This window comes from Peromyscus eremicus, chromosome 6 (genome assembly GCF_949786415.1).
Source record: "Peromyscus eremicus chromosome 6, PerEre_H2_v1, whole genome shotgun sequence".
In the NCBI taxonomy this organism is placed as follows: Eukaryota; Metazoa; Chordata; class Mammalia; order Rodentia; family Cricetidae; genus Peromyscus; species Peromyscus eremicus.
Genome location: NC_081421.1, coordinates 90,521,828 through 90,543,642, shown reverse-complemented (window position 1 = coordinate 90,543,642; position 21,815 = coordinate 90,521,828). Strand labels below are relative to the sequence as shown.

Here is a 21,815-nt window from a genome sequence, read left to right as displayed (position 1 = left end):
ATTTCTTCAGTAATTTATTATGAGAATCAAATGAGTCATTGATGTAACTTCATAGGTTAATGATGTTTTTTTCTTTATAATTCACTCTGACCATTTTGGTTATGGAGACTTCAACCTATAGCCACACTTTTTAATTAACAGTCCATGCTTTTATGGCTATAATTCAATATTAAATTTGAGACTTGAGACTGGACAATTTAACTACATCATTCAATTTGACACTATACAATTTGAAAATATGTGTATTGATACTTTGGTAAGCAATTTCACTCACACAAACAAAAAAATCAGCTGTGGGTTCACAACAATCGATGTTCTATGCACTGATGTTTGCTTATGGTCTGAGTTTCGCCAAAATTCTTTTTGTACAAATATTCATTTGTGGTTGTGTTCATTGATGGAAAGGGGAGATATATGCATGCATGAAGGCAGGTTCCCATGGAGTTCAGGTCGCCTGGAGCTGGAGTTCCATGTAATTGTGAGCCACCTGATCTCTATGCTGGAAAATGAACTCAGAAACTCTGCAAGAACAATGCATGCTCTTAACCAGTGTGCCATCTCTCCAGCTCTCGTATTTCTGAGTCGGTTGGTTTGGATGGATAGCTTTTGGAACCTAGCTAAAATTTCATTTTTTTTCAAATATGCTTCCTCTCTATGGTAGGCCATCTACTATATTTATTCCAACAGTACTCTATCCTTCCTGATCAGTACTTTACTGAATTTGCCATCTTCAGTTTTTTTTCTATTTTGTCCATCATGATATCCTTATAAACCAAGTATGGATTCTTGGACATAAGTTACCAGAATTTGACATAAGATCCCAGAATCCATGCAGTGAGTGTTATTCTTTGTCAGGGAAAAGATGATAGAAAGTAGACTATGGTGATATTTTATTTGTGCTGAAATGTGATTTTATTTGTATGTTAATAAATAAGGTTGCCTGGGGATCAGAGCTAAGAGTAAGCCATTTAGTAGAAGTCAAGCGGTGGTGGCACATGCCCTTAATCAATCACATGGCAGGCAGAATCTCTGTGTGTTCAAGGACACAGCAAAGTGGTGACCCGAACCTTTAATCTCAGTATGAACCATAGAGATCTGGAGGTCTGTATAGACAGGCAGTGATGAGGAAGTCATATGGTTGGGTTTAGAACTAATGAGAAGGCAGAACAGAAAGGCAATAAAAATACGGGACACAGGAAGAAAGTCTCTCTCAGGGGAAGGACGGCAGCAAGTGGTAAGATAAGGTGGTCTTAGCTCTTGGCTACTGCTCTTATCTCTGGGCTTTTAACTCTGCATTTGGCTCTGTGTTTCTTATTTAATAAGACTGTTTAGAATTACATCTACAGTAGACACCAAGTGCATTGAGATGAAGGACTGCAAAGGTGTTCCTTTATTCTATTTACATTCCAGGATGGCTCTGCATATACAAAATTTTCTATGAAAAATAATGATTAATAACAAGGCCAATGTTCTTCATAACCAAAAATAAGATGATAAAAAGCCAGTAATTGGAAGATATCTATAATAGGAATGGACTTGTAAATGATATGCCAGAGAATTCTGCATTAAACTATTTTCAAAGATTTTGCTTGTGAATCATCCTGGCATCTGATTGTATGTTCTGATTTGTTACTTTGTATAGTATTATATTATTTCATACGTCTGCCATCTTTCTACTTCTATATGCCCAAGATATAGTATCTATCTATCTATCTATCTATCTATCTATCTATCTATCTATCTATCTATCAATGTAGCCATCTATCCCCTTTCTATTCAAAACACTTGTCATTAGCATAACATTTTCTTGTAAAAATGGAGCCTCAATGTTAACTCAAGCTAGCTTCAAAATCATGGTCCTTCTGCATCTGTGTCATCAGTACTGAGATTACAGATGACTAGACTTCTTGCCTGGCTAGACTTCTCTAACCAAATTAAAATTTTTATTCAAATGATCCTTATTAATTTTGCATAAGGTTATGCTGTGATGTGTATATAAACTTATGAGTATTATATCTTTAATAAGATTGTTTTATCTTCACCTTTCATCAATAATGTTATTTTATACATTATATAAATCTGTATGTCAATGTTAATTTTAACACATCAAAATGAGCTATTCACTATCTTACAGTCAATCTTTTTATTCACCACATTTTTGGTGGTTCTTTGTCTTTCCTTCAATTTATTTCCATCACCTTAAAGAAAGACCCTTAGCAGTCCTTCAAAATGTGAAATGTCAAAATGCCTTCAAAATGATATGCTAGACAAATACTTTTATCATGGCACTGCAGAAGCAAATTCCTGTGCTGACAGGTGCATGCCCAGCACTCAGGCTATATGACCCTATGTGATTCTTTACCCAGTTCTATTTAAGTAGACAGTTTTACATACTAGTTGCACCTAATTCTAAGTTATTCTTTTTACTTATTTCCCTTCATTGATCTTTTAAAATGGAGTCTTGCTTTGTCTCTCATGCTAACCTCAAACTCACAAGAACCCTCCAGCCTTAGCCTCCAAAGAGCTGGGATTACAGACAAGTGAAAGCATGCCTGGTCAATTCATAAACCTTTCTAATAGGGATAAGTGAGTCTGGTTCTCTACCATGTCTGATGCTTTTGTAACTTAGACCAATGCCAGATATCTGCCTCAGCATCTCTGGGTTCTTATATGAGACTACTGTAGAGTAACCCAAGTTCTTAAAGCTGAATGCTTCCATACCATTTCTGGCTCCAAGTCACATTCCTACGCCTTTTAACTTCTGCTGTGTATTTTGTGTGTGTGTGTGTGTGTGTGTGTGTGTGTGTGTGTGTGTGTGTGTGTGTGTATATATATATGTTCATTAATTTTGTTGCTATCCTTCAGTGTAAAATGAATGGTCTGAATTAAATTCATAGTGCGTCTGTCACAAACAATTCATGTTGATATCATATCTTTGTTCTACACATAATAATCATCTAATATATCTATGGAAACATAGACTCCTTTTAAGTAGTTAATAGTCAACCCAATTAAAATTCATGAATTTAAAACATAAGTACTCTTAAAGAGTGTGTCTACACTTCAACTTATAAAAATACAGTTAGAAATAAAGCAAATAATTTTAATCATGCAATTCTGGCCAGCTATAATGTCATTGGACCCCAAGTCATACTACCTTACTTTATATTTTGAACCTCTGAATTCTAACATACCACTTTACAACAAACTGAATATTATACTGGAACTCAGATAGACTTATCCATTGCTAGAGCTTTGCCATTAATTGTCATTTAGGCATTGGGTATTTTTTTATAGATTTCCAAAGGATTTAGGTGAAGAATGTTATACATTTAATGGTATCTGTCATAACATCAGTCCAGTCTAGTGATCATTGCATTAAAAGGAACAAATGCAAGTGAAATCCTAACAGATAGTACTGTATTTAGAGTCCAGAAGGTTCCATTTCACTAGATCCAAATTTATTGATTGCATTACTGCACACTATTTCCATCTCTATCTTATTTTTCCTAGAAATAATTCACCTTGTGTGTATATGTTACTAGAAGAGTTCACAGTTATTGATCACACTATTTAAAATAGGTACAGTATGGAGGAATTTGATTAAAAGTAATAGAAGTTTGTGATAACAAGACAAGTGAGTGATCATATTAATCTAACAAATATCCTTTATCCCAAAGCCTATTTGTAAATTATCTGACCAAAGTCTTGGTCATTAGCATTAGCTCTTATCTCTGATCATAATAATGTATCTTAGTTTTAAATTAGATCCATGAACTAGTATGTTTTATTCCTTAGTTTCACTAACTATATCATCAGTGTGCTAAATGTGCTCATGAGTTTACTCAGCTATCACAAAATCAGTCTTCAGGCTTTTAAATTAAAAGAAAATGATAGGAAAACCAGAGGTTTGGCACCCCTCATTACATAAGGCCCATGCCAAGTTTATGCATTGTAATTTTATGAAAAAAAGTGTAATTTTTAAAATAAGACACTCAATTTCTTTTTTGTATTTTCCCAAGATCTACAAAGCTTAGATTCTCCCTGAATGAGGAGTGATACTTACATGGTTAATAGGAAAGCTTTTTAATAGCATACAAAAAATATGCCTTAGGAAGGAAAATTATTTGAATGTGTGTATTGGTCTTATTGGAACAATTTTAATTTTAATGTGATCACTACTTATCTAGCAGAAGATGAAGGAGTTGTGAGGTATGGTGACTGGGACAGATGAGGTTTCTATCCTGAGTCAGGAGTCTCTGTAGTTGCTGATCGACTCTGGATCCAGAAAACCTGGATTAATATAAAGCCTGTCATCAACTAGAAATGTTTCCCAGGGTAGATGAGAGATTGCAAAATACTGGAAATAATACAAAGCTCTAGCTTTTCTAAACAGGTTTACAGTTGTGGAAGTTAGTTATATCTATGGAGTCTTTTGTTAGTTATGTATAGAAGGAAAATAACGTGAACTTTGAGGTGATTTCAGGGCTTATTCACCACTACCCAACACTGCATCAGTGAATTTATTTAATATTAACTATTATTTAAATCACTTTGGCCCTTTGTTGTTTCATGTCCAAGATGCCAAAATAACTAAATGGCATGGCTTGTTAGTTACCCACATTTTGAAGCCTGATATCACAAAATAAATGTCCCGCCATAGGAGCACTGTATCTGGAGTTTCCCCCTTTATTCTTTCCACTAACATGGCCTAATTACCTACCATGAAAGTAACACAAAGCTTTGAAAGTTAAATTATTAGCCTCAGAATCCTAGTGGAATGTATAGCTCCCCATCACTTCACCCCAAAATAGCAATTATTTGCAGTCATTTATTCCTGTAACACTACCATGTTTCTATGGACCTAGAGCTTGTATAGTTTGTGGTTGCTGTTGTGGAATAAACACATAATATATTTGGTTTATAATTAAACTTTGTTTACGCACAAAAATTTATAAATTGCTCTGAACTTGATTACACCCACACCAAACCAATACTGCCAAAAGATTTTATAGAGCCTATGTTGTTAAAGAATTCTAGTATGATTATGAGGCCATCTGCCTTCTTCAGAGTAAGAACTCATTCTGCAGTTTTCTCATCACACGGATGCACAAAGGTATCTGGAGTAGGTCAAGTCATCATACTGCAGATTCAAAGACAGAAAAGAGTTGAAGAGAAATTAAAACAAAGGACCATATATCAGAAGCTGGCTTCCTGCTCCTCATGCAGGCTTAGGTAGGTGTGAATTATTCCCTTTCCAAATTACACACCTATGTGTGAACAAAGAGGCAGAGCATACAGATTCTGTCAATAACAGAAGACTAGAGATTTGATATTTTTAAAAATCATTTCTAAGTTACAGGAAAAACAATTCTAAAAAATGTTCTATTTCTGTTTAGTTTGCTTTCCTAACCTTTGCTTAATTTGGTAGATAAATATTGATTTGTATGTCTTTAAAGGTCAAAAATCAATCATTGTTTATCAATCAAAATGCAAAATCATTTGCATCATGTTCCATTTGAGTTAAATCTCATGTCAATAGTTTAGTCATTGGAAAAAAGAATATTTTGCCCTTTACATACTTTTTACAATTATTCACAGAGCAGATGTTTTCTTCTGCGACTTTGTAACAACTCAAAAGGTGGCTACATTTACATGTAACAAGTCTTTCTCTGTTCTGCCAGCCAGCTCCCAATAATTATATGAAGACTTCTTAATAATTATGAAAGCTATGTCTATAGCTTAGACTTGTTCTTAACTTGCTCTTATAACTTAAATTAACCCATTTATCTTAATCTACATTCTATCATGTAGTATTACCTCTCTTCCATCTTGCACCTCTTATATCCTCTCAGTTTCTCCTAATAACTCCTGCCCCTGTTTTCCCCCTCCTCTTCCTGTCTCTCCCCAGAAATGGCACCTATACCTCCTGAGTAGCAATTGTCTATTTAGCCCTTTATTAAACCAATCACAGCAATATATCTTCACATGGTATACAAATATCCCACAACATTTAAGTAAACCCCATTTGACATAATAAATACAGGACTTAATAAAACCGTTCATTGTAAAAAAGATGAATGAGGAGCCCTTATATGTAGTACTCATCACATTATTTGTATCTACTATTTGATTATGAAATACAGTTTTTATGAAATAAAATAGAATGGCACATCTTTTTTAAGTTTTCTTCGTTCACTTCAGATAAATTTATAGGCACTCCTTGTTTGTGCTCAATTATTTATTAGGTTGGACTTACAAGGAGCCCACACGTGTGTACACTTGATTTTTATTGAATTTCTGATGACTTCTGTATAGCAAGGAGGACAATATAATTTTTACAAATAAATACTCTATGAAGTAGGAGCTTATTAAAGCCAAGTAAGAGTAGAAAGTCATTCAGATATTCATTCATATTCTCTCTTCTCCTTCCCTCCATCCATCTATAGCTACCTGTCTATCTATCTATCTATCTATCTATCTATCTATCTATCTATCTATCTATCTATCTATCTCTTTGTCTGTCTCCCCCCACTCTCTCTCTTTCTCTCTGTCTGTTTCTCTCTCTCCTTCTCCCCCATTTCCTCCCTCCCTCTTCTTTCCCCCTTCCATTCCTCTTTCTCTCTAACTCTTCATTCTCCTCTCACTTTTCTCTACATCTCTCTGCCTCTATATCCTTGTCATATTTATGTCCAGATCCCTGACAAACTACTGCTAGCAAATCATTTTGTTTAGGAATGTCCATTCAGCTCATGTACATACTGTATGGGTCTTCATTTGCTGTGATGCATTTTGAGCAAGCTTATCCTGGCTTAGTGACAAAGCAATGGGCTCCCCAAAGAAATATGGAGAGGAATCCAAGTGAATCTCCTCCATCAACTAAGGATTTTTCCAGGTTGTAGAGATTATTCCTTGCAGTGGTCAGGTAAGCCTAATGCAGTTTTTAATTTGGTAAGAAAAGAAATTAAATCCAAGAATTTATTGCATCAAATCACAACCTCAAATTGTTTCCATTTTCTTATTCCCAGGGGTCTTTCCTCAGAATTAACCTGTCAGAAAGCAGGAAGGGAATAACACTGATTTATTACTAAAGGCAAAGAGTGACTTAAGCTTGAGGGATATTATGGGAAAGGCTCTAAAGGGAAAGAACACATTGTGTTTAAGTTGACACAACCAGAGAGGTAAGTCATTAACTAAAAGTCCGACATAGACAGACATTTAATTTAGTCTTCTAGCCAACTAGTCCCTCAAGATTATAAAATCTTACTGTAACCTCCCAATAAGCTGATCATTTAAATGATACATGAGAATTGACTTGCTAGTTCACGTCAAACAGGAGACCCCAGAGAGCATAAAGATGTCCCAGAGAATCAGTCATTTACAAAGGATTTATAAAAGAGAATGCCAGGACCAAAGTTTATGTGACAAATGACAAAAAGCCACCTTTCATTTCATTAAACATTTTCTGTGCAAATAACAAAGTAGCTTTCAATCTATAAGCTCACATAATCTAATTATATTCTTAATGTTGTTAAAGAATATTATTCCATTTCAGGGTTTTTTGAAAATTCCCTAACCTCTATCACTCAAAGAATAGTATGAAGTACTGCTGAAATATATTTCTAGGCATAAAGATCAAAGTGAGTTCCAAGGGAAATTATCAGTTAAGGAATATAGCCTTTTTTTCCTAATAGGGTCTCCACGCTACACTTCAATGTAAAGTTAATGAACAAATTCTATTTCTAGATCATCCAATTTAGATATTTTTGGTCTAAGTTATTTTAATAACCTGCTGGGATTACAACTAATTTGACATATGGTTTTATAAACTTTCATTTTTATAGCCAAGTATTGTATAAAGATACTGATTTCAAACAACACATTTGTATCACACACACACACACACACACACACACACACACACACACACACACACACAAATGTTGAGTATCAACACAAACCAAGGATTTCAATTACTTTACGAGCTTCTGGCTTTGTAGTAGGAGAGAAAAAGTAATGCAAGTGTATCTGTTACATACCTCAGTAGCAAACTGCTGCAGCCCACCAATATTAATTGGTCCCTCTTCTGCAGCATGCAAGTTGCATCCTCCCACACAGAGGTCAGAGGTTGGACAAACCATTCCACAAGTAAGACCGAGAGGATTGTCAGAAAAAATCAGCTTGGCTGCTCCATAGTAGTTCTACAGAGATAAAACCAAAATTTGTATTATAGCATAGTGTACCTGAAATACCCAATTGTGGTGTTTTAATTCTTCTGGTAAGTAACTGCATTAAAGCTCAAGTTGTTGAGATGTAAATGAGATGTATATGCTGCAACAGTGTTCATCACCAGGAATACCAGTCACACAGGGAATTTTATACATGTGTATTCATAAAAGAGTAGCTGTTCAGCTTCAGAAATTTATCATTTAAAAGACCATTGTTCACAATACATGATAGTGATATCTTTCTTTATGTTTTTAACCAAGGTAATTTAGGAGCACTGTTAAATAAGCTTTAAAAATATATATGTATAACTCTTAAGACAATAGCAAAAATAAAGTTATATTTGAAAAGCTTCCATACAGCTAAATATAAAACAATTAGAATTGTTCCACCCAGTACTGTTTTGAGACACTCTGTTGATTAATTTTCTCCAATTGTATCCTCTAAGCAAAGATTCAGATAGGTACTTAATACAGGGACTCCTGGACTAGACCTCAATCATTTCATCATCTCACTCATTCCCCCACATTTAAAGTTTGTTTGTAAAATAGCTTATAATTTTTCTTATTATCAATATTTTCATAACTTAATTTGTTCAAGAATTAAATAATCTGAATTATGATCTAAAATTTAAAAAGAAATAATTTTTTAAAATTTCTGTAACCTAGGACAGTCAAGAAGAGCCTAAGGAGACATAACACATAAACAAAATATAGTGTCTTGAAGGGAGTCCTGAAAAAGACAAAGGACATCAGGACAAAGAGATTTAAATAAAGTGGAGATTTTCATTAGAATGAAATTAATATTGGGTTTCATGGTCATAATAAATGTGATATTCTTGTGCGCACGTGTGCACGTGCGCGCGCGCACACACACACACAGACACACACACAGACACACACACACACACATAGTGAATAGAGGAACTATGTGCAGATCCAGGTCAGTCCTCTCGTAGTGTCAGTTTTGCTGTTTAGTATATTTAGTATTTCCCCAGCACTTTGGCAATCCTTGATTCCTTCTGATCTCCACTAATACCTCACAATGGAACATGTCCAGAACTCACTCCAAAATATTCTAGACACTTTAACAGACAAAAATAAATACCTGGCAGTTAAGTAAAAATGGTAAACTAAAGAAACAGGTCATCAGTAAGTTGAAGAGAAAAGAACAACTAAATTAATGTTGATAGCAATTCAAGGAAAGAGAAGGAAAATAGTCAAAATGATTAAAATTATCACCACAATGCATAGATCACTCTACTATAAAAGAAAAAAGTTATCATTTAGAACCAAATGAAACAAAATAAGTTAGTTTATGGTTTTAACAGCATTCATGATGGTTTAAAAATATTTGCCTAATTTCATGTTTCCTCAGAAAAGCTGTGTCTAATACAAAAAAGGGTTAATCAACATATATTTTCTAGACATATAGTATTAATATTATATGAAAATCAGATCATAACTAAGGAACACAAGGAATAAAAATCAAGTAACTGGCTGACCAATATCAACTAGCAGATGAGTAGTTAAGACAGGATTCATTCTGAAGTGTACGAAATGTCATCTCAGTGCAACAATTTCGGTAGAACACAGTTCTTGATTTATACATACAACACACACACACACACATACAAGCACGCGCGCGCGCGCGCACACACACATACACACACACACACACGCACACACCTCATTGGACATTGTATAAAACACCATCCCCTGTGTTCACCATGTTTGAATTCCACTAGGTGATTTTGGTGCATAGCTTCTTTGGTAATGGTCTTTTCATCGGGAAATTTCATTAAAGTAGAAATTGTTTCTTAGCCATGACAGTTGAACCGCAGCATAAAGAGGAAACGGAAAATAAATAGAATTTTATGAAAATAAAAAACCTCAGGGCTTAAAAGGACATACAAGAAAGAGAAAAGACACAAAATATTTTAAGAACATTGTAAGACATCTGTATCTAGAGAGTATATTAACATGATAGCTCATGGTGGGAGAGAATTACAACCAAAGCATTCAAAATTGCTGTGAATAAATATTTGAATTAGTTAGCAGTAGGCACTGGAGTTATGACTTAGCAATTTGGCTTGTTCTTGATGTAGGAAAAGATGTCCAGAAGATACATTTGAAAGTTGTGCTTACACTAGATTGTGGAGAACCCTGGCTGCCAATATACAGGTGTAGATTTTTAATTTAAGTTTTTAAATTAAGAAGTTTTGTTTTGTTTTTGTTTTTTTGAGACAGGGTCTCTCTATATAGTACTGGCTGTCCTGGAGCTCCATATATAGACCATTATGGTTTTGAACTCACAGAGGTCTACCTGCATCTGCCTCCTGAGTGCTGGGATTAAAGGTGTGCAACACTATGTCCAGCTTAATTGAAGCATTTTAATGGAAGGATTTAAGTGCTAAAAGACTGAATAAGAAGATTACTATGCAGATGTCATGAAAATTCTCAGAGAAATGATGTGTCAGGGAGATCACAGAACCAGCCTAGGAAAAGGAAAGTATGTATTAGAGAACCAGGAAGATGTATCTTAAATGGGTGGTGCATTAGCAGGGCGGTGGTGATGCATATCTTTAGCCCCAATCACTCTGAAGGAAGAAGCAAGTGGATCTCTGAGTTCAGAGTTAGCCTGGTCTACAGAAGGAGAGTTTCAGGACAACCAAGGCTACACAGAAAAAACCCTGTCTTGAAAAACGTAACAAACAAATAAAAAAGGGGTGGTACACAAGCTGAAACATGAAGTCACCTTGCAAGTTACCTTCTTGGGAAACTCTCAAGATGCCCAGGTCCCTCCAGTGTTTGTGGATCTGAATATTCATAGCAGAGCTACTCAGAATCCTTTCAAGAATGGGATACTTTTTCTTAGTCCATTCTTGAATTTCAAATGGCCAAAAGACAATTAAGAATTGCTCAGCATCCTTAGTCATCAGGGAGATGCAAATCAAAATGACTCTGAGATACCGTCTTACACCTGTCAGAATGGCTAAGATCAAAAACACTGATGACAGCTTATGTTGGAAAGGATGTGATCAAGGGGGACACTCCTCCACTGTTGGTGGGAGTGCAAACTGGTACAGCCACTTTGGAAATCAATATGGCAGTTTCTCAGAAAATTGACAATCATCTACCCCGAGACCCAGCTATACCACTCTTGGGCATATACCCAAAGATTGTTCATTCATACCACAAGGACACATGCTCAACTATGTTCATAGCAGCATTATCCATAATAGCCAGAACTTGGAAACAATCTAGATGCAGCCAAACACCAGGCAGAGCTCCAGGAGTCCAGTTAAAGAGAAGAGGGATTCCATGAGAAGTGTATCAGGATCATGATGGGGAAACCTGCAGAGATGACCAAACCAAACTAACAGAAACTCACGAAAGTTGGATCAATGGCTGTGGAGCCTGCGTGGGTCTGGACTAGGTCCTCTGCATGGCAAGGCAGTTATGTAGCTTGATCTGCTTGGGGAGCCCCTGGGTGGTAGGATCAGAATCCATCCATGCCTAGGGCATGAGTAGGCTTTTTGGAACCCACTACCTGTGATGGGAAACCTCATGCAGCCTTGAGGCAGGGGGAAAGGCTTGGACTTGCCTCTACTGGATGTGCCTCCACATGGGAGGCCTTGCCTTCTTGTGGAGGGGAGTAGGGAGTGGGTTGGGAGGGGGAGGCTGGGGGGCAGGAAGAGGGAAAAGGGGAATCTTTGATTGGTCTGCAAAATGAATGAAAATTTTTTCTTAATTAAAAAAAAAAAAAAGAACAAGACACCTTCTCAACTCTTCCCAGAAAGCCACAGGATCAATATCAATTCTGTCGCTCCAGCAAGGAAGATAATTCTAAAGTCCTCTTTCTACACAAGAGATTTGCCTCTTGAACCTTTTAAAGGTAAAGACTAGAAAATTTAAATTGAGAAGGTACTTCATAGACACCCAGGTAGGCTTCTACTTGAAGGTAAACTTATTCCATCAGTTATAGCATTTCAGTGCTGTTATCCTCATGTAGAGAAAAATGTATAGGGTTGTGTTAGGAGGGATGCAAGAAAATTTATTCTCTTTAGGTCCAGTCATTTTTTTAAATATATATACAATGAGAACTTGATTATTTTGATGCTTTTTGTTGCTGTTACTAGTTTTCTGTTTGGTTTGGTTTGGTTGTTGTTTTTTTGGTTTCTGTGTCTTGCTTTTATTTTTTTTATATATATATATAATGTGTATTCTGTAGAGCCCAAGATGGCTGGATCCTTCTATGATCAAAACTCTGAGTGAAACACGATGGCTTTTTTCAAATCAACCCCAAAGTTTACCAGTGTGTCTCTCTATTTTTTTTCAGGTATAAAGTATCAGTTTGTACTCAAGCATTTTAATGGCATATTCTTCAGCACAATATGTGCCATTTAGTTAATTTTAAGATAATTGTAACTTTAATATCTTAGTTTTCACTTTAAAATTATAGTTCGAAATTACATTGGTGCCATTCCTCTACAATTTAATGATTTTTAAATTCATTATCACAAACTGCAAAGCTTGTCAAACCTGCTCTCCTGTCATATGGTATAACTAATTTAACAAATAGTCCTACCATATTCAGGCCTTCCTATCACTACAAGATTATCAATACAGCTGGTGGATTTATTTTAAAGTGTTCTTCCATTTTCCAATGACAGTTTTCACAGATGGAAGCATCATTCCAAGATAAACTCCAATCTGTTGCATTTAAAAAATACTTGTGCTAAACCTTAGTAAGTTTGCATATGTGAGAAGGGGGCTTTAACTATCTAAGAATGAATGCATGGATGCACATTAATGGCTTTAGTAGTACATGCTGGAGACAGGGGTACAAGGGTAACTTTGTATGAAGCTGTCATCATCCCTCAATGTTTAGCTTGTGGGTCTCAGACCTTTGGCAAAGCAGTTGAGACATATATTATGCACAGAACACACAAAAAGCCCTGGCTCCGGAACCAATATGATAAGAGCACATAGAGATCCTACATTCAGAGCCAGTTGTGGTGGTACATGACTGCAATTCCAGACGCTGGGAGGCTGCGGCAGGATTGTGAGTGGAAAGCCAGAATGGGCTACTTACTGAAATCTTGTTAAACATAAAGAAATAAAAGAAACAAAACCTTGCTCCCATGATATGTTCTTGTAGGGTCAAAGGGTTGAATAGGATACAACAGTCCTATCTTCATAGATAGGCTAAATTTTGGTAAATTTTATACAATATAACTAGGTATTTGAGGAACACAAATTTAGTGAAGTGTTCTGAGTTAAATCTAAAGTGTAAAGAACTTAACATGCTATTCTTGTGGAATTTTGTTTTCTGTCTATAAGTTGTTAACAAACACAAACACACACACACACACACACACACACACACACACACCACACACAGTTATACATGCACAAAAACAAAAACATATACACATTTACACATTGGCACATATACACAGAGTTACACAAACACAGTTACACACAATTACACGTATACATACACAAAGTTACACATACAGGGATAGATATTTACATACTCCTGGATTTGAGTGCTACCACACAAGGGCCTTTTCATTGGGAAATACGTAATAATGTATATAATCATCTGTAGTAGAATATTATTTTAACTATGTAAACGTGTTGCATTCATTTATGGTGTGGAATATTACTTTAACTGTGTACAGCTGTGTTACTTTTGTTTATGCTGCATTTGTGTCGTTATGTAAAGATTTATTGCATTTGTTTCATCTTGCCTGCTTAAGGCAACCTGATTGTTGTAATAAAAAGGAAAACAGCCGATAGCTAGTCAGGAAAAGGACATGCAGGGCTGACAGGACAGAAAGAATAAATAAAGAAATCTAGACTTGAGAAGAGAAGAAAGATGAGAGAAGAAGGAAGAGAGAACAAGGGAGATGTCCCTGGCAAGAAGCCAGGCAGCCACCAGCCAGTAGACAGGAGAAGCAGGGAAAGTAATATATACAGAAGGAAAGAAAAGTGAAAAGCCCCAGGGCAGAAGGTAAATAAAGAGAAGCAGGTTAATTTAAGTTAAAAGAGGTAGCCAGAAAGAGCACAGTGTCATGATTTGGGAGCTGGTTGGTGGCCCAAAAGAAAAAATCCTGGCACAATCATCAGTGTTAGGACTTGATAAATAAAGAAGAAAATATGATTATTAGGATTATAGTTTATCTTTTTAAAACTTGGCATGTATACAATGCTGCTCATTAAGTGAATTTAATAGACTTGAGCCATTTTTCTCTTTTCCTTATGGAGTTTTTCTCCTCCAAACCTGTAAATGTTAATTCTACATATTAAATATTTTATTACCTATAAAAGGAAACCCATGTGTGGAAAAGAATAAGAAAGTAAAAAGAAAAGTTGTCAAGGGTAGGAATAAAAAAAATCCCTTTAAAAGTCATATGAATTGGCACAAAATGTTTTATACAGAGTATCTAATAAAGTCACTTCTGTTCCTCACATTTCTTGCCTCTTGACTCCTTTTCTTAACTTAATGGGCTTTATAACTTATAATTCCTCCATGAACTAGTGGAACCAACTCAATAGACTTGTAGAAGAAACCAATTCAACATTTATTTGATGTGTGAGCAATTTTCTCTGATGCAGGAAAGTTTATGAAGAACTAGCATGGATGCTATGCCTTCTCTTTACTTGAACAGAATAATACTTTTATTTATACCCAAATCCATCTTTGTGCATGTGCATGTGTGTAAGTGTGAGTTCATGTGTCCTGGAATATACTTGTGTGCATGTGTGTAAAAGACAGAGGTCAGCCTCGAGTATTCATGCTCAGGTGTTAGCTACTGTGATTTTTAAGCCAAAGTCTCACAAAGACCAGGAGCTTGGGAATATGACTGTCTCCAACTCCCCAGAACAGAGAATGCAAGCCTGTGTGCTACCTGTGATACATAATTCGAGGATCAAATCCAGGACCCCATGCTTCTTATTCAGTAAGAATTTTATGAGCTCAGCTACATTGCCAGCTCAGACTGACCTTTTCCCACTTTATAATCAATGTATAGAGAATGTTTCTTTGGAAAATATCTATATTATTTTCTAATCACAGCATAATATTCTATGACAACCTTTAGACAATTACATTTGTAAATATTTACTTATGATGCTCCTTTATTTTTCTGATATGGGTCCTCTTTTGTCTTATTTTGTCAAAGTTCTGAATGATACATTTTCCCCTTAAATATAACTTACCAAATATAACACTAAGAACAAGTATGGACTGCTATTTATTTTTAATGTAGACTATATCCTTTACTATAAAAATAAAAAATAATCAAATACTTCAGAATTTTTAATTGCCAACTAACATAAATAATGACAGTATATGTGATAAAAATGAAATCTACTTTATACAGAACAATAATTAAAAAATACACTCTATAAGACACACACACACACACACACACATATATATATGTATATATATATATATATATATATATATATATATATATATATATCTCCATGGGTGAAAAACATGAAAAGGCAAACAGCATAATTGGTTTTTTTATACATGCATTGATTTGTAAACCATTTTATCATAGTTCCTTATATAAATTACATCAAAGAGATAGAGTGACTTTCTACATCAAAATACCAGCACCAATATGAATATAAAGTGAAAATGTAAGAGTTAATGATCATTATGGTTAAGAAACAAAAATGGTACAATTCTCTAAGTGTAATTTATAGATATTTTACAACTAGCAAACATTCTAAAAGTACCAATGATAAATATTGTACAGCCTACTAATGAATTACAATGCTCTCACATGAGAAATTAGTGAAAGGAGAAGATTGATATTAATAAATCTTCCTTTCATAATTTACATTTAAAAGTGAATTTTCCACTAATTATTATATGACAATTTTAATTATTTCTCTTGGTTCTTCTTTAGAGAGTAGTTTTATTTTGCATGTGTGTATGTGTTCATGCATGTGTGCAAGCGTGCATGCGTGCACGCATGTGAGTGTGTGTGTGTGTGAGTGTGTGTGTGTGTGAATGCCTGCATGCTGGCTGCTTTTCTGTCAACTTGATACTAGCTAAAGTCATATCAGAGGAGGGAGCCTCAATTAAGAAAATGCCTCCATAATATTGAGCTATAGGCCAGTGTGTAGGGCATTTTCACAATTAGTGATTGATAGGAGAAGATGCAGCTCATTGTGGGTGGGGTCACTCCTGAGCTAGAGGTCCTAGGTTCTATAAGAAAGCACACTGTGCAAAACTTGAGGAGCAAACTGGTAAGAAGCACTCATCCATGGCCTCTATATCAGTTCCTGCCTCTAGACTCCTACCTTCCTTGAATTCTTGTCCTGACTTCCTTCAATGATGAACAGTGTCATAGATATATAAGCCACATTAATGCTTCCTTCCCTAAGTTTCTTTTGGTCATGGTAATTCATGACAGCAATAGTAACCCTAACTAAGACAACCTGCAAGGATATATGGTGCATTGTGATGGCCAGTGCCTGAAGGCATTGGATCTTCAGACTTACAGGCTATCTAAGTCCAATACAGTAGCAATAGGTGTTCTTAACTACTGAGGTCTATCTGGTCCTTCTCTGTTTCTTAAGACTGGGTCTGTAGTTTATACTGGCTTTTAATTCATTAAAATCATCTTGTCTCAGCCTCTCTAGTGCTAGAATTAAGCCATGTGTTACAATGCTGGCTGTACAAATTTAATTTTTCATAAAACTATTTTTTATTTTAATGAATTAAATCATACATGCTAAAAGTAACCAGAATTATGCCTCAAATATAATTATTTTTGCTGTAAAAACATGCAAACATAACCATATTAAAATTATAATTGTCATCTAGCATGTTGAAGTAGAAGCTGTGGATATGTTACTGCACCTCAAATAGTGGAAGATATCATCCAAAACAGAAAACGTATCCATGTTACTGACGATTCCATTTCACAATTAATTCAAAATACACCTGACACCAAACTGGTCAGATAAAAGAAAAACAAATTGGAACCTTTATTGTCACTGTTATTTTTGTTTGTTTAAAAATTTTCAATAAAAATTATACAAATTATTTTGTTATTCCTCAATAAAAAATGTTAATGGCAAAATTATCTGCAAAATATAAGAAAATGCTCAACTAATCTCACCCCAAGTAATCTGATCTAGCCAATATTTACAACAACAATGGCAGTGCCTGCTCATGCACATCATGTGAAGTGCATACACACATGTGCATCATGTATGTAGATGTGTTCATGTATTCAGTGGGTATCATGAGATATCAGTGTTCTAAGTACTATGTCTGATATTTTAATCATCATGTATAACACATACCTGGTTATTTAAGGAATTACAACTAGACTGTAATTTCACACCACTATTTCCTTCTATGTTTAAAAAATGTCAGACTATTTTTGAGGGTTGGCTCTTTATTGCCAAGAATATGAGATATTTCTTAAGTGACAGTATGCTGTGATATGTACGACAGTGTGTTATTATACAGTGGGTACAAATAGATTTCTCAAAAATGTTCTCCTTCCCAAGCACATTAATTTAAACCTACCACTGCTTTCAAAAATATAATTAGTATTGATTGTAATAATTTACTTTAAATTTTTCAATTTATCAAAGTAGTTTTAAAAAAACTAAACCCAAATATATTTAACATGAAGTTCATTGTATAATACATATTATCCAACAGTTCAGATGCTAACAGTACTTATACAATCTGGTTGTGATAGCAGTACGTTGTTTAGTCATCCATTATATTTTAATATTAAATTACAACAAATAATTTATCCCTGCAGATTGTGTAGTATGCATCAAACAGAAGCACACTGCACTTGGATTCTGCAAAGTTCTTTTATACTATGAAACAGCTAAGCAATTAGGAATGAATCTCTGGCAAGATTGCAAATAAATTTTCTAAAAAAAAAAAAGGTAATTAGTTTGGTTAGTTAAATTCAAATTTCTTTTAGCCTACCTTGTAGTTCATTATGTTTAACTTTTTCATATTAAAAACCCTAAGTCATATGCTTTGTGTTTCTTTATGTAGGATTCCTTCGGTCTTGGGACTACTAAAAGCAAAAAAAATGGATATGAACTTATTTTATATTGACATTATTGTTATTACTCGGTTTTGAAAATAATTCAAAATTAAACAACATTTTAACAGACTATTTTTACTTTTGCCTGTTGACACACAGGTAACATCATCATGCTGCTGTTTTCATGCAGATCTGGCTCAAGGGGCTGGAGGAAGGGCTCAGTCCTATGAGCACACACTGCTTTTGTAGAGGACCCGAGTTTAATTTCCAGCAGCCACACTGGTCAGCTCACAGTTCCCTGTAACCTCTCCTGACTTCTGTGGCTACTGCATTCATGTTCACACATACACACACTGATATGCACATATCCACACAATTAAAAAAAAGTATCTTGTTAAAAAACTGGCTTAAGCTGTACAATAAAATCACTCTCTTATTTAAACTGAAGTATTTGTGGATCATATGTGGCTTATACCTTGCTACTTATATTTGATCCACTTTTGATTTAAGTAACAGAGTATCTGAAGATTTAAGCACTCAGCTAATGAAGAAATTCTGAAAAAAAGCACAAATTATACTAACCCCTGGCCAGAAGTAAAATTTTATCTTTTACAATGCTAAAACAATAAATCACAAAACAGAACAGGGTAGATTTTAGATAAGCACCAATGAATCAGTAGGCAGAACTCCTTTGATCTTCTCAACACAGCTCAATATGATAAATGATGTGGAAAATTATATACTGGTCTTTTGTCTTTAAAACTAGTAAATTCACTATTCTAGGATATCAAACTCAATGTATGGGAGTTATACATTAATTATTAATCTTGGAAAATTCAGTTAATAGAATTATCAATGGATAAAACAGTAGCCAATGTGTGCATATATTTGTATTGATCATTTTAATCAGTATTTTATTGTAATGTAAACATAATTATTTTGGAGAATTCTTTCTGGGTTTATAGAGACAGTTGTCTATGTAAAGAAAACCTAGAATATTTTAAAAATGAATGCAGTATCGGGGTGTTGGTTACAATTATTCACTAAAATATATTGAAAGTGGCAGTGTAATTAAAATAGCTGGTTCCTTTGTGGTAGAATGACAAATAAATGCATAGATACATAGATAGACAAAAAGATAGGCAGACAAAATTTGAGAATTTAAACACATCTAAGTAAATATGGACTTAAGAATGTGCTGATAGAAACATTTTAGTACAGTGAGGCAAAGGAACATTTCAGTACAGTGAGGCAACATACAAGAAAAGTACATGGAACTCTGACATTTGGGAAAAGTTTGGACACTGTACATTGAAATAAAAAAGTAGGTTAAAGCCATCATGTGTGATTTTGAAAACTCTCTGTCTCATAATTTTACATTGTGACTAATTTTAGTTTATAATATACTATAAAATACATATGTACATTGTGAGATGTAATTTAGATGTTTTATATCAAATATTTTAAATCTAAATATATAATATTATAATATTATATAATATTTGGTAACAGATATTTACAAGGAAAATCTTAAAAACTTCAATTTGCCTGTAATGTGAACAGTTTATGCTAACCAGACTGTTTCTCTGCAAAGTAATATAATGCTTCATATTGCTAAACAACATGCCGATTTTCATTTAATAAGAAGACTTTCCTAATTAATAGCTATAGTAATTCATTCGTAGAATAGCATAATGTCATTGAATAATATAAATATTGCCTAATAGATTTACCCAACAGCAAAGGTATCTCCAGTTTTTGCTGTGTCAACACTATAATCTCAAGTGACATAATCAAATGTATGCCTATTTATGTGGTAGTTTTCATCTTTAAGGAATATGTATAATAAACCACTATTGGTCATTCAATGTATATGCATAATTATACTGAATTACTTGCTATTCCAATAAAGCTTGCACTTTGCAATATGCAGTTGATCAACAGGAACATATTCACACAAACGCAAATATACACACACATTTAAATACACACACACACACACACACACACACACACATATATATATATATAATTTGCGGTTTCACACAAAGGAGAGTTGCGTGAAAGTTCTTGTTTCCTTCCTGCTGAAGAGCAAAGACTGTCATTTGACTCTGATTTTTAGCAACCAATGAGTAAACATTGGTGGCCCATCTTTTGATTTATATAGTTTGTAAAATATGTAATTTCTACAATTTATTAGTTATTAACTATTTGTATCAGCATTTCAGACTGTTGAGAACATTTGTCCATTCCAACAATAGCTTCTCATCTCTCACAAATTTCAGTAGCTTTTTAAGACATTAATACTTGGTCTTAAATAAACAGTGAAATGATTTTCATTTAATGTACATTTTAATGTGTATATTAAGATTTATTTTTTTATTTATTTATTAAGTTAATATGCAGATTTTAATTTTTAAATTATCCTTAAATATACTTAATATATGTAAGTTTAGTCTGATTTTTCTAAAGATTTATTTATTTTTATTTATATGTGAGAGTATTTTATCTGCACATATGTCTCTACACTGTATGCATGCCTGGTGCCCATGGAAACCAGAAGAGGGCATCAGATCCTCTAGAACTGAAATAACAGATCCTGCCAAGAGGTTCCTGGGAATCAATCCCAGGTCCTCTGCAGGAAGAGCTGGTGCTGTTAAACATTTGGCCATCCCTCCAGCCCTATGTTATGTATTTCTAAAGATGACCAGTTTCAGAAAGTTAAATTTATTAAAGAACTACTTGTGGGTTAGTCATGTTTTCTACCGAACCAAAATTTTGAATTCAGTACCTATATTTTCTATGCATTCACTTCTCACTCTATATACTTGTGCTTTTCTATACCAACACTGTAGAGCTTTAGTTTCTTTTGTAGTGATGTCAATATCTGTTATAACAAATCATTTTTTTTTCAGTCAACCTTCTGATACTTTCATACAAAAGTTTGGATTCTTCAAATTAATGTAGACTTCTCACCAATTCCTAAATATTGTTCTTGGTTCATTGAAACTATTTTAACTAGTTTTCTGCCATGATCTTTCTAGTCACAAAATTAAACTTGTAGAGAAGATATTTTATGTAATGCTATCTTTGATGAGTCCTTGAATAGATATGTCCCCAAACCAAAGATGACAAAGCCAACAGTGCACTGCTGTACCTGGAATTACCTTCAGTACTCCTGACAACAAGGTGAATATAGGCTTCTATGGTCAGGAATTGTGAGGACATGGCATATTTGAGAGAAATTTCAAGGTTCATCCAAAATATAAAGCTAAACAAAACCCTACTATAAAGCAAGGGCTATGCAAGCCTACATTATCACAAAGATAGAGATAATGTTCCTTCCCCCTCTCCCATCTGAAATTACAAATTTCTTCCTGACTTTACCAAGTAACTATCCAAAGATGGAGAGAAATAGCCATTTAAAGAATTTATAATAATCTAGTGCTCAAGAATATTTTTGGCTTAATCACCAGCCCATGCTTTATTTGAAGGGGAAAAAAAGGTATTTTGAAGTACTTCAAGAAAAAAT

The 21,815-nt window shown here is 34.4% G+C and overlaps 1 protein-coding gene across 1 annotated transcript in view; it reads right to left on the bottom strand.

Annotated features, from left to right (window-relative positions):
- Positions 1-21,815, bottom strand: part of Dpyd (dihydropyrimidine dehydrogenase) — an 839,421-nt gene that overhangs the window by 619,087 nt on the left and 198,519 nt on the right. The window contains exon 5 of the mRNA XM_059266163.1: positions 8,040-8,201. Coding sequence (XP_059122146.1) covers positions 8,040-8,201 — 162 coding nt within the window. The remainder of the gene's footprint in view (positions 1-8,039; positions 8,202-21,815) is intronic.